Consider the following 11,734-nt stretch of genomic DNA (forward strand, 5'->3'; position numbering starts at 1 on the left):
CTATCAGATACTTAATAATAGAAATCTCCATTGAAGTCCGAGGAAAAGAATTCATGTTTCAATTAGATGTTGCTTGTCATATGCGTTTAAATCGTGCTTTTGATTCTTTACAAGGAAAACATCCTGTAAACCTTAGCTTCAGTGTGTGTTGTTGTTTTGTAGCTGATTTAATGAAAGGTAGATGTGATGAGGAAGTGTATATATGTATCTCCTCAGCTTGTGACTTGGTGAGTTCTCTGTTCCAACTTAGCCATCATAAATTTATTGAAAGACCCTAAAGAGTTTCTGAATACCAAGGGACCATTTATGGCACACGCTTCCACAGAAGTACCTGTATAGGAGTCAGCAAGTGCTTCAGGGAAGAATAAGATGGCTGTAGTAGGAATACAGGGCTTCCCTGGTAGCTCAGGTAAAGAATCTGCATGCAATGCAGGAGACCCCAGTTCAGTTCCTGGGAAGATCCGCTGGAGAAGGGATAGGCTACCCACTCCAGTATTCTTGGCCTTCCCTGGTGGCTCAGCTGGTAAAGAATCCACCTGCAGTGCGGGAGACCTGGGTTTGATCCCTGGGTTGGGAAGAGCCCCTGGAGAAGGGAAAGGCTACGCACGCCAGTATACAAAGAGAAAGAAATAGAAACTTCTACTCAGAGCAGAGACAGGTAGTTTTGAAAACCAAGGCTTTTCCTTGGGTAGGTTAGTTGCTAAGTCATGTCAAACTCTTGTCCAACCCTATGGACTGTAGCTCTCTAGTCTCCTCTTTCCATGGATTTTTTAGGCAAGAATACTGGAGTGGGTTGCCATTTCCTCCTCCAGGGGATCTTCCTGACCCAGGGATCGAACCCATGTCTCCTGATTGACAGGTTCTTTACCACTGAGCCACCAGGGAAGCCCTTGCATGGATAGAGAATACACCAAAAGCCAGACTAGAGGAGGTGAGAAAGTAGTCACTGATATGGGGACTTTGAGGAGTCCTGTGTCCTACCCAACTCCTGAGATCAAAATCTAGTGGCTGAGGGGACATGAGTCTAGCCGGGGCTTCTGCCTCACAGGGTGGCTGGGGGAAGACCTTGAGCTTCCAGATGAAGTGGCATCTCACCGGACTGTGCACAGAGAGCAATGATAACTCTGGGCAGTGTCTGGGGAGAAAGCCCGCTGAGGGTCTCATCCACCCAGGAGATGTGGACGAATAGCAGCATTTCTGTGCCTTGTAAAGACTGTGGAGCTTAGGACAGAGAGAAAGAGAGAGAGAGAGAGAGAGAGCAAGCGAGCAAGCCAGGGGAGCTGGTTGTATGGCTGGAATGCTGGCAGGGCACCGTATGGTGTACTGTTGACCACCAAGCCAGGGGTCATATGGGAATAAATGTGTGTTTCACCTGATGCACGGCAGACAGGGATAGCTTCAGAGGATCAGACTAGATGGCCCATTTTAGTAGACAACAGAAAATAGATACCAGCTCTCAGAGAGCAGCAGGTACCTGTGTGGTTTGCAGATGGTGACCCAGGACCCAAAGCCTTCTCATAGATCCTGATGTCATGTAAGCCTGCTGTACACACTCTTGACTTCTCACTCCTGAGGTGCAGTCCTAGGGAGGAAGAGCAAGTATTTATTTAACTGGTTTAAATCTGGAACAACTGAGAAAAACAAAGAAGGGACTAAGTTTAGCTGTCTATTACTTAGGCATGCTTTTGGCCACAAGTAAGAGAAAAATCAAATTATCAGAGACTTAAATTGTAAGATATTTATTAAGTAATTAACAAGAAGCTTTGGTGTCTAAGTGACCTATATGGTCTGGTTGCCCAATGATCTCATCAAAGACAGGCTCATTTTGGGTTTTTTGATGTATTACCATTCTTCATAATGTTGGATTTTTTTTGTCTAGATGCTTGTCCCCTTATGGTTATAAGATAACTGTTGTAGTTTTAAGCATCATATTTGTATTCAAGACATAAAAAAGGAAAATCTCCTGTTGCCTTCCCCTTTTAGAAGGAAGGAAAGTTTTCCCATATGGTCCTTGGGGGACTTCCTTGTCTCACTGGCCAGAACAGGGACAACTGCAAGTATATATTAAAAGTAAATGAGGAGGACTTCCTTGGTCGCTTAGTGGTAAAGAATCCGCCTACTAATGCAGGAGACATGGGTTCCATCCCTGGCCTGGGAAGATCCCACATGCTGCGGAGCAACTTAGCGACTAAGCCCGTGTGCCACAGCTAGTGAGCTGCAGAGCCCAGGAGCTGAAACAACAGAAGCCCGAGCACTGTAACTAGAGAAAAGCCTGCACAGCCACCAAGACCCAGCACAGCCAAAAAGCAAAGTAAATGAGGGACTTTCCTCGTGTTCCCAAAGCAGGAGCCGGGGTTCAATCCCTGGTCAGGAAACTAGATCACACATTCTGCAAAAAAGAGTGAAGATTCCCAAGTGCCATGGCCAAGACCTGTCCCAGCCAAATAAATACAAACATAAAGAAAAAACTTTTAAAATAAGTAAAACATTTAAAAAGAGTCCAGTCTGTTGGGTGTGAGCGAAGAAGGAGGTTGTGTCCCCAGCTGCATGTCCCTGCTTCTAGTCCCAAGGTACTCTTGCAAGCCAGGATTATTTCCTTGGGAGAGGCATCCGGCGTTGGAGGTGCAGGTTTAAATGGCCATCCTGTGCCAGCCTCACTCCATGGGAACTCATGTGGTTGGTTTCTTGTTCCTGGGGCATTGGAAGGGGCTGGGTCGGGTGTCAGAGCCTGGGCTGAGTAAGCAGTGTTTACTCAGCATCAGTAGACTTTTTCCTGACTCCTCTTCACCATGAAGGCCACCTCCCACTGCTGCGCCACCTCATTCTTCTTTTTTTTTTTTTAATTAATTAATTTATTTTTGGCTGTGCTGGGTCTTTATTGCTGCATGAGCTTATCCCTAGTTTCAGTGAGAAGGGGCTACTCTCTAGTTGCAGTGCCCAGGCTTCTCATTCGGGTGGCTTCTCTTGTGGAGTATGGGCTCTAGGGCTTAAACAGTTGTAGCACATGGGCTCAGTAGTTGTGGCCCCCAGGCTCTAGAGCACAGAATCAATAGTTGTGGCACACGGATTTGGTTGCTCCACAGCACGTGGAATCTTCCTGGACCATAGATCGAACCTATGTCCCCTGCATTGGTAGGCAGATTTTATCCACTGCGCCACCAGGGAAACCCCTGTCCCGGTCTTTGAGACAGAAGGAGGAGCCAGGACCCTTATTAGTTGAGATCCAATCAGAGAGGCAGAGCCCCAATTAAAATGGCCTCTAATCCCTGAGGAATTCAGGGATTCAAAGTGCACTAATGCTTAGGAATGAAAAGATTTCAAGTCAGAGTTTATGCTCATGATTGCAGATAACTTTTGATTGACCATTCATTTTAAACCAAACCATCCCATCAAACCTCAGTTATTGTTCTTTCTCAGGGTAAAGTAATCATAACACCTTTTAAAAAATGTGTCAAACATAGGCTCACACTTTAAAAAAGTTTTTTAATCTGTTTTTTAAATTTATTTTTTACTTTCATTTTATTTCAGGCTCACACTTTTCATCTCCTCAAGGTGAAACAATCATAAACAGAACATTTAAGAAACCTATATGTACCTAATGATAAAACACTGAATTATCCTATTTCCATTGTCATGTCCATACTTAGAGCAAATCTGTGGACCATCTTCAGCTCTTTTTATGATTTCGTTTTTAAACACCATTCACAGTTCTTGACCCCAGGAATGGCATCCCAAAGTTAACTCCAGGAGATAATCCATATATGTATCCAGAACAGAGTAAAGGCTTCCACAAAGCAGGATCAACTCTCCCTCCAGTGAATTTTTCAATGTAAGTGTATGTTAATACTAGCATTATTTAGTGAACTTTAAAGGAATTATATTTCTCTCTGTTACATATAAATTGTATTTTGCAAGGGGTGAATCTCAACAAGACATAGTTGGTGAAAATTTCTAAAAAAGTCCACGTCTTTCCTTAGTGTATGTATATATGCATGTGTGTAACTGAGATCATACACAGGATCTTGACTACTAAAAGGTAGTTGCTAATTTTGTTCCTGTTATTATTACTACAAATATCAAGGCTTCCATTTTCATTCTGAATCACATTGTTGGATAGTAGGGTTGACTTACACTCGGAACTAAGCATTGATGAGAAAGGGAGGGTCACTAAATTAAAAGAAAAATAGTTGATGTGGTACATTAAAAATATTTTAGAAAATTAATCACGTTCTGAAGAAAACAAAACCACTAATTTGAAAACATTCATGCACCCCGATGTTTATAGCAGCATTATTTACAATAGCCAAGATATGGAAACAACCTCAGCAGATGAATAGATAAACAAGATGTGTGTGTGTGTGTGTAGATATATCTTCCCTGGTGGCTCAGATGGTAAAGCGTCTGCCTATAATGCAGGAGACCTGGGTTCAATCCTTGGGTCAGGAAGATCTCCTGGAGAAGGAAATAGCAACCCACTCCAGTACTCTTGCCTAGAAAATCTCATGGACGGAGGAGCCTGGTAGGCTGCAGTCCTTGGGGTCACTAAGAGTCGGACACGACTGAGCGACTTCACTTTGACTTTTCACTTTCATGCATTGGAGAAGGAAATGGCAACCCACTCCAGTGTTCTTGCCTGGAGAATCCCAGGGACGGTGGAGCCTGGTGGGCTGCTGTCTATGGGGTTGCACAGAGTCGGACACGACTAAAGCGACTTAGCAGCATGGCCCTTAATGGTTTTGAAGCCCATACATGGCAATTAAAACAAGAAAATAAGACATTGTATTGAACACAATGAAGTATTGATATCTTTGCCATAGAAGCCATACCAATCTGATGGTTGTCTTTTCTGATTTTCAGAGTGCCTTATGAAAAGAAATTTGATACATTTATTCCACTTGAGCCTCTTCCACAAATCCCCAAGTGAGTTATCTCAACATATTTCATATTATCCTACCTTTATGAAAATATCAATTATTTATTTTCTCCTATGGAAGAGCTCATAGACACCTGAGGCATAGGGACCTTTTGAATCCCGGCAGTTGGGTGAGGCAGTTTGAATGGAAGGTTCCTGGTTTTGAAGGTCAAGTGTCTATGGAGTCTAGCTGCTGGGCTGCTTACATCTTCAGCAGATATGATTGACAGACTGCCAGATGCCACATGTTATTATAGGCATGCACCATGAGGGGTTTTATGTGGAGAAACAGTCAGGGTCCTTGCTTTCCAAAACACAAGAGTTTGTTGGGAAAGAAAGACATATACTTGAATAAATGCAGCCAGGGAGGATGGTTAGGGTTTGAAGAGGCAGAGTAAGTTTGAAGAGGCAGAGTAAGCTAGTACTTCTGTATTTCAGGAAAGTATTATTCCTCTGATCTTTTCTTTTCTTTTTTAAAAAATATTTGTTTTTATTTATTTGGCTGTGCTGAATCTTTTAGTTACAGCACGCGGGATCTTTAGTTGCTACATGCAAACTCTTAGTTCCAGTTTGTGAAATCTAGTTCCCGGAATCCCTGGTTCAATTCCCAGGGACTGAACCTGGGATCCCCTGCATTCAGAAGGTGGAGTCCCAGTCACTGGACCACCAGGGAAGTTCTCATTCTTCTGATCTAATAGTTTAGCTCTGCTCCATTCTGAACCAAAATATTTTGATATGTAGGTTATCTTTATTTTTTGAAGAATTCTGTCGTTCCCACTGATAGTTCTCTTTTGACTAAAAAATTCCTTAATAGGGAGATTTTCTAGATAGGAGAGCTTTTTGGCTTTTATTGTGTAATTCATTCTTACTTGTATTACCTTGTGATCAGAAAATATTGTTTTTATTATTTTTATTTTATGGAACTTATCAAAGTTTTCTTGTGAGCTAATATATATTCAGTTTTGGGACTCTTTCCATTTGCATTTGAAAGTGCATTCTAGGGACTTTCTGGGTGGTCCACTGGTTAAGAATCCACCTTGCAGTGTAGGAGATGTGGGTTTGATGTCTGGTTGGGGAACTAAGATCCCGTGTAATGTGGAGCAGCTAAGCCCATGAGCTGCAACTAAGACTCAATTCAGCCAAATAAATAAATAAGTAAATATATATTAAAAAAAAGAAAGTACATTCTATTTTATCAGGATGCAAATTTAGATACATACCCAGAAGATTTATCTTATTGTTTCTTGTTTAGTCCCTATTTTTTCTTACCCATTTTTGTCCCCTTGACCGCTCATTTGGTCCACTTGGACTGAGAGTTGGTGTGTTAAAATGTCCAAATGTTAGTGTGTTTCTCTTTATTACTAGTAGCTTTTAGCATTGCAAAAATATCTTTCTTTTTTCTCATTTAATGCATTTTGTCCTGTGTTATACCGAGCCAGATATTAAGATTACAACTCTTACTTTGCTTTGTTTGCATTTGACTAATATGCTTTTGCCCATTCTTAGACTTTCAAATTACTGTGTTTTACGTCTTTCTCTCAGAAATAGAACTGGATTTTTCTCCATGAGTCAATTTGAAAAGTAGTTTCTCTAAGAGGTGATTTAGGGTCACTTGCATTTATTGATTTGACAGATTTGATTTAAATTCTGTCAGAATAGTTTGTTGCATGTGTTATGTATATTATATTTACCCTGAGTCTTTCACCATTTTATTTCAACAAAAGTTAAACAATTATTTCTTTGGGTGTTTAGGAATGCTTGTGTTTTTTGTTCTATTGGTTCTTTATGCTGATATCTTCCTATATTGCTTTTTGCCCTGATTTTTTTAGCTGGGCTTCTAGTGGGTTGGCCAAAAAGTTTGTTTGGATTTTTACACAAGATGCTATGAAAAACCTGAACAAACTGTTTGGCCAACCCAATATTATTGTATTGTCAGCTTTAAATGATATCCCGTCTATTCCTGACTTCCCTGGTGGCTCAGACGGTAAAGCGTCTGCCTACAGTGTGGGAGACCCGGGTTCAATTCCTGGGTCAGGAAGATCTCCTGGAGAAGGGAATGGCAACCCATTCCAGTATTCATGCCCCACCCCAAAAAAGGGGCTCAAAGAAATATAAAAAGCTTTCCTCATAGCTCAGTGGGTAAAGAATCCACCTGCGATGCAGGAGACCCTGGTTTGATTCCTGGGTTGGGAAGACCAGCTGGAGAAGGGATAGGCTGCCCATTCCAGTGTTCTTGGGCTTCCCTTGTGACTCAGCTGGTGAAGAATCCACCTGCAATGTGGGAGACCTGGATTCGATCCCTGGGTTGGGAATATCCCCTGGAGAAGGAAATGGCAACCCACTCCAGTATTCTTGCCTGGAGAATCCCATGGACAGAGGAGCCTGACAGGCTATAGTCCGTGGGATTGCAAGAGTCAGACACGACATAGCGACTAAACCACCACCACCATCTATTCCCACGTGTGGTAATCCTCCTGTCTTCTTACAGGGGCTTCCTTACCTTCAGCAGGTTTATCAGGGTGTTTTCTCAATCATAATGCATTTCTCCCCCCAAGTATGAAAATTCTAGTGGCCAAAAGATGAAAGCATTCTTCATCTTCCTGCTCTGACTCATCCCAGGAGCCAGACTTCCCAAGACCTCTTGGATCACACACAGCACAGCCCAACATGTGCCCTTTCAAATCTCAACAGACCTGGGAGGATGCCAGGTGTCTGTATTAGCTGAGGTCTCAGGAGAAAGCAGAAGGCATACTTTTCTGTGATTCTGAAGACAGTTTAATGAAACGACTGTTTACCAATGAGTGAGCAGGTTGAGGGAACTCACATGGGAGGGTGAAGCACCCAGGGACTCCCACCAGTGGGAAGCTCTTAATAACGTCTAGGTCTGAACAGCAGGAGAAGAGCTCCTGGTTCACAGGGCAGTGAGAGAATGGAGAAGGGCTGTTGTAAAGGAGCTGTGGCCGTGGACAATACAGCCACTCCAGAACTGGGGTACCTCAGGAGACAGGGTGGGAGTCAAGGAGCTCAATAAGACACAGCTCAGTCTCTGTCTTGGCACCTTCTGATCTCCTGTGGGTGCTTCCCACTAGCCAAGCCCAACTCAAAGGTGGGGGCAGGGAGGAGCCAAGGTGCTGCAGGGTACAGGGCTCAGATTCCTGGGCAAAGAGGGACACAAAAGAGACATGGGTTTGGGGAAGGGACAATGACGACAACTAATATGATGGGTTTTTAAAAAAGTATTAATTTGGCTGCATCGGATCTTAGTTGCGGCATGCAAGATCTTTTATTGCGGAGCTCAAGCTTCCCTCCAGTTATGGCACGCAGCTTCCAGAGCACACAGGCTCAGTAGTTGTGGCTCGCTAGCTTAGCTGCAAGGCATATGGGATCTTAGTTCTCTGACCTGTATTAGCCCGCGTCCCACGTATTGGAAGACAGATTCTTAACTGCTGGACCACCAGGGAAGTCCCAATACGGTGACTTTACTTTGACACCTGGTCTCCAGAATTGGAGGCCTTCTTACTTTTGGAAGATGGAGTACCTTGTCTCCTGAAGGTGTTCGCAAATTTTGCGTCAGGCGGACTGAAATGGTGTTGTTCTCTTCCCACAGCTTGCCTTTCTGGGTGAAGGAAAAGGCCAACATGCTGAAGACTGAGATAAGAGAAGTCGAAGAGCTTGACGACTGGCAGCCAGCGGTCTCCTTGCTGCACAGTTTGCTACCTGCTGGTGGGTCAAAGGACTTGCAAAAAATAGCATAACAGCTGGAGGCAAGCCCGGAAGAGCAGACTTTTGAGAGGCTTCACAATGGAGAGGAGAGAGGCAGAGCCTCTCCCAGAGTGGATGGTATCCTTTGCCCCGAGGTAGCCCCTGGGCAGATGTCACGGCTGTGGGTCGCTGTTAAGTGTATGCTCGAGAACTGGTAGTCTTGAGATGGAGCACTGCTTTTAACTCTGCGCCTCTATCCGCAGGTTCTCTGGACTTTCCAAGACAGTCCTGAACAGAAGGTCCAGGAAGCAGGCCCTGACTGGCCCCTGGAGAGCCTTTTCCTGTTGAGTGCTTTTGTTAGTGCAACTGTTCTAAATCAAATCAAATGCTTGACTTGGACGCAAAATCACTGTGTCTTGCCTTTTTAAACGTTGTTATTATTTTTTGGCCGTGCCATGCCATTCGTGGGATCTTAGTTCCCCGACCAGGGACTGAACTCCGGCCCTCGGCAGTGAAAGCTCAGAGTTCTAACCACTGGACCACCAGGGAATTCCCTTCACTGTATTTTGAAAACTTTACTGATAGAAAAGTTTCGAGAATCGTACAACAAACATCTACATATTCTTTACTTAGAATCTACAGTAGTTAACATTTGTCCAAAGGTGTACACATTCTTTTTCTCATATTATTCCTATTGTTATTTTGCTCAGTTATCTGAAAGTAACAGGGATCATAACTCTTTACTCCTACATACCTATTATACTTTAGTATGGTCAATGGTAATTGACTTCTTAATGCTTCTCCTAAGGTCAAGGGTAATCTGGTGGTTCACAAGAACCAGCTAACTGTGCAGGGGTGATGTCTGGGAGCAGCCCCTGAGTGCAGGGCACCCAAGTCCTGGGCCAAGCCCCTGAGAAGAGCAGGGCTGCTGCCTCCATGGAGTCTTTGGAGGCAGGCTCACTCCTCTCTCCCTTGACCTTCTCCCTTGACTCATCCCTTCTCCCTTTGTTCCCCTGCCTTGGCCCCTCTCACATCTTTTTGTCCTGAGACCTTTCTTCCCATTTGGGCCTGAAATGCACTCAAGGAACCCCCTGGCCCCCACATCCCTTGTAGTTAGAAGTTCTGAGGCTGATTTAGTGCATCTACTGGCCAAGTTCGAGTGGACTCTGGGGAAAGACTGGGAGCCCACTTGAGATGTCTCATGTTCTTCCAACACCAGGGAATTCCACAGGGGTTATGGCCTGAGCCTCCCCAGGGGTGGGGTGGCCACTACTGACTTGAGGCTCCCAAGTCTGGACTTTGTAAGAAATCCATGGAAACTAAACATTTTGTGGTGCACATGGAGAGAGCCAGCCTCATATCAAATAAGAAGCCCCAAATCCCAATGGCTTGTTTTCTGAAGAAATGTGTCTGAGTCCAGCAAATACAGAGAGGGTGTGGGAACAGCTTCTAGTGGTGATGGTGTGAGCATGGGTGTGACCATCTGGCTAGAAATGTGTTCTCTTGGCTGAGCGGAGTGTGGGCTGGAGGAAAAAGCTAAGGTTCTCTTGGAAAGAGAGGACAGAAGGAAGGCATGGGGCATAATTATACTAAAAATCACTTACTGTCTATTTGAAATTCAAATTTAACTGGGAACTCTGTATTTTTATTTGCTCTATCTGGAAACACAGAGCAGAGGTGGCACATAGGAGAGGAACTGGAAGGCTGCCTAGAAGATGAAAATGGCAAGACTCTGCGATGACTTGGATACGAGTGGGAGGAAAGTATGACAGAAGGGAAAGTGGCAACAGGTAGATGGTGGTGCTGTTGCCAGGGCAACGTGTGGTGTTCTGACCATATAGTGTCTTCACTCACCTAGAGAGAGATGCTCTCCTGATGGACACGGTCCCGTGGATGCACTACTCGGTGAGCAGTATGCAAATTAGATTTTAGCCTCTATGTGTCCCTTATGCAATGAACCACTAACATGACCATACATGCCAGCCCCGTGCTATCTCCTAAAATAAGGAATACTGGAGAAGTATAGGTTTTCTAGAGGGAGCTCAATTTTTTTTTTTTTTTGGCTCCACCATGCAGCTTGCGGGATCTTAGTTCCTGGATCGAACCCAGGCCCTCGGCAGTGAAAGCAGGGAGTTCTAACCACTGGACCACCAGGGCTTTCACAGGAGCTCAGTTTTTGGAAGTTGAATTTGAGAAACCTGTGGAAACCTGTGAATTTGAGAAACGCCCAAGTAGAACTGTTCAGGATGTAATTGGGCATATGAGTTTGGGATCTGGTATATGAGTGTGGGAAAAAAAAAAACAGTCTCCTGTGAGAAATGTAAATCTGAAGCCTATGCCTTGTGGATGCAGGGTTAGATGTAAATTATCTGATTGGAATATTAATCCCAAACTGGGAAATGAGCTCAAAAAGACTCTTGAACCTCTGGGGACTGAGAATGAGAGTATTCTCTTTGGGAACACTTCCCCACCCGAGGGCACCCCAGAAATAACAATCATGAAGATGGGTAGCTGAGAAAAAAATTACAAGCTACAACTGATACACCACAAGGGAGTATTGGTAGGTGAAACTCAAGCCAATTTAGATTATTAACCATGGTTAACATTATGGTATGGATTACTAGCATTTGGGGTGCATGGAATTCCATTTTGTAGTAAGTGGACACCCAGGGAGGAGCTTATGGGTGGCAATCTTGTAGATGGAGGGCAGGGCTGGAGGACCTGTCTTGAAATTATATTTGCAAAGCATCAGAGTATTTCTACTTAAATTCCATGGCATTATTTGGGGAGATGATGAAGATGATGAGGGTGGCTACTCCTAGCCTCTTGCCATGCCTTGGTGTTGTCACAGGCTTTTGACCCTAATTTTAGCCCTTTCTTGCACAGTTTCTTGATGGTAAAAAAGGGGATATTAGAATTTCACTGGGACATACATGCACTCAAGGGTGAGTTGGGGAACTTTTAATAGGGCTTCTCTGTCCTGGTGGGCAGGTTGTACAACACATGTCCCTAAGGGGGTGCAATTTGTGTCACAGACGTGGACGATCTAATTTTCTTATCGAAAGTGTCCTGTTCTCCAAACATCAGTAGTTTGTTGACAGTTTTCCACCAGGTGTCAAT

At 44.0% G+C, this 11,734-nt stretch overlaps 1 protein-coding gene across 1 annotated transcript in view; it reads left to right on the top strand.

Moving 5' to 3' along the window:
- Nucleotides 1–9,960, top strand: part of SPATS1 (spermatogenesis associated serine rich 1) — a 29,467-nt gene extending 19,507 nt beyond the window's left edge. The window contains exons 8-11 of the mRNA XM_027524466.1: nucleotides 3,709–3,829; nucleotides 4,858–4,920; nucleotides 8,520–8,635; nucleotides 8,878–9,960. Of these exons, the coding sequence (XP_027380267.1) occupies nucleotides 3,709–3,829; nucleotides 4,858–4,920; nucleotides 8,520–8,635; nucleotides 8,878–8,906 (329 nt within the window). The 3' untranslated portion in view covers nucleotides 8,907–9,960. The remainder of the gene's footprint in view (nucleotides 1–3,708; nucleotides 3,830–4,857; nucleotides 4,921–8,519; nucleotides 8,636–8,877) is intronic.
- Nucleotides 9,961–11,734: the final 1,774 nt, after the last annotated feature.

The sequence above is a fragment of the Bos indicus x Bos taurus genome, chromosome 23 (genome assembly GCF_003369695.1).
Source record: "Bos indicus x Bos taurus breed Angus x Brahman F1 hybrid chromosome 23, Bos_hybrid_MaternalHap_v2.0, whole genome shotgun sequence".
Lineage (NCBI taxonomy): Eukaryota > Metazoa > Chordata > Mammalia > Artiodactyla > Bovidae > Bos > Bos indicus x Bos taurus.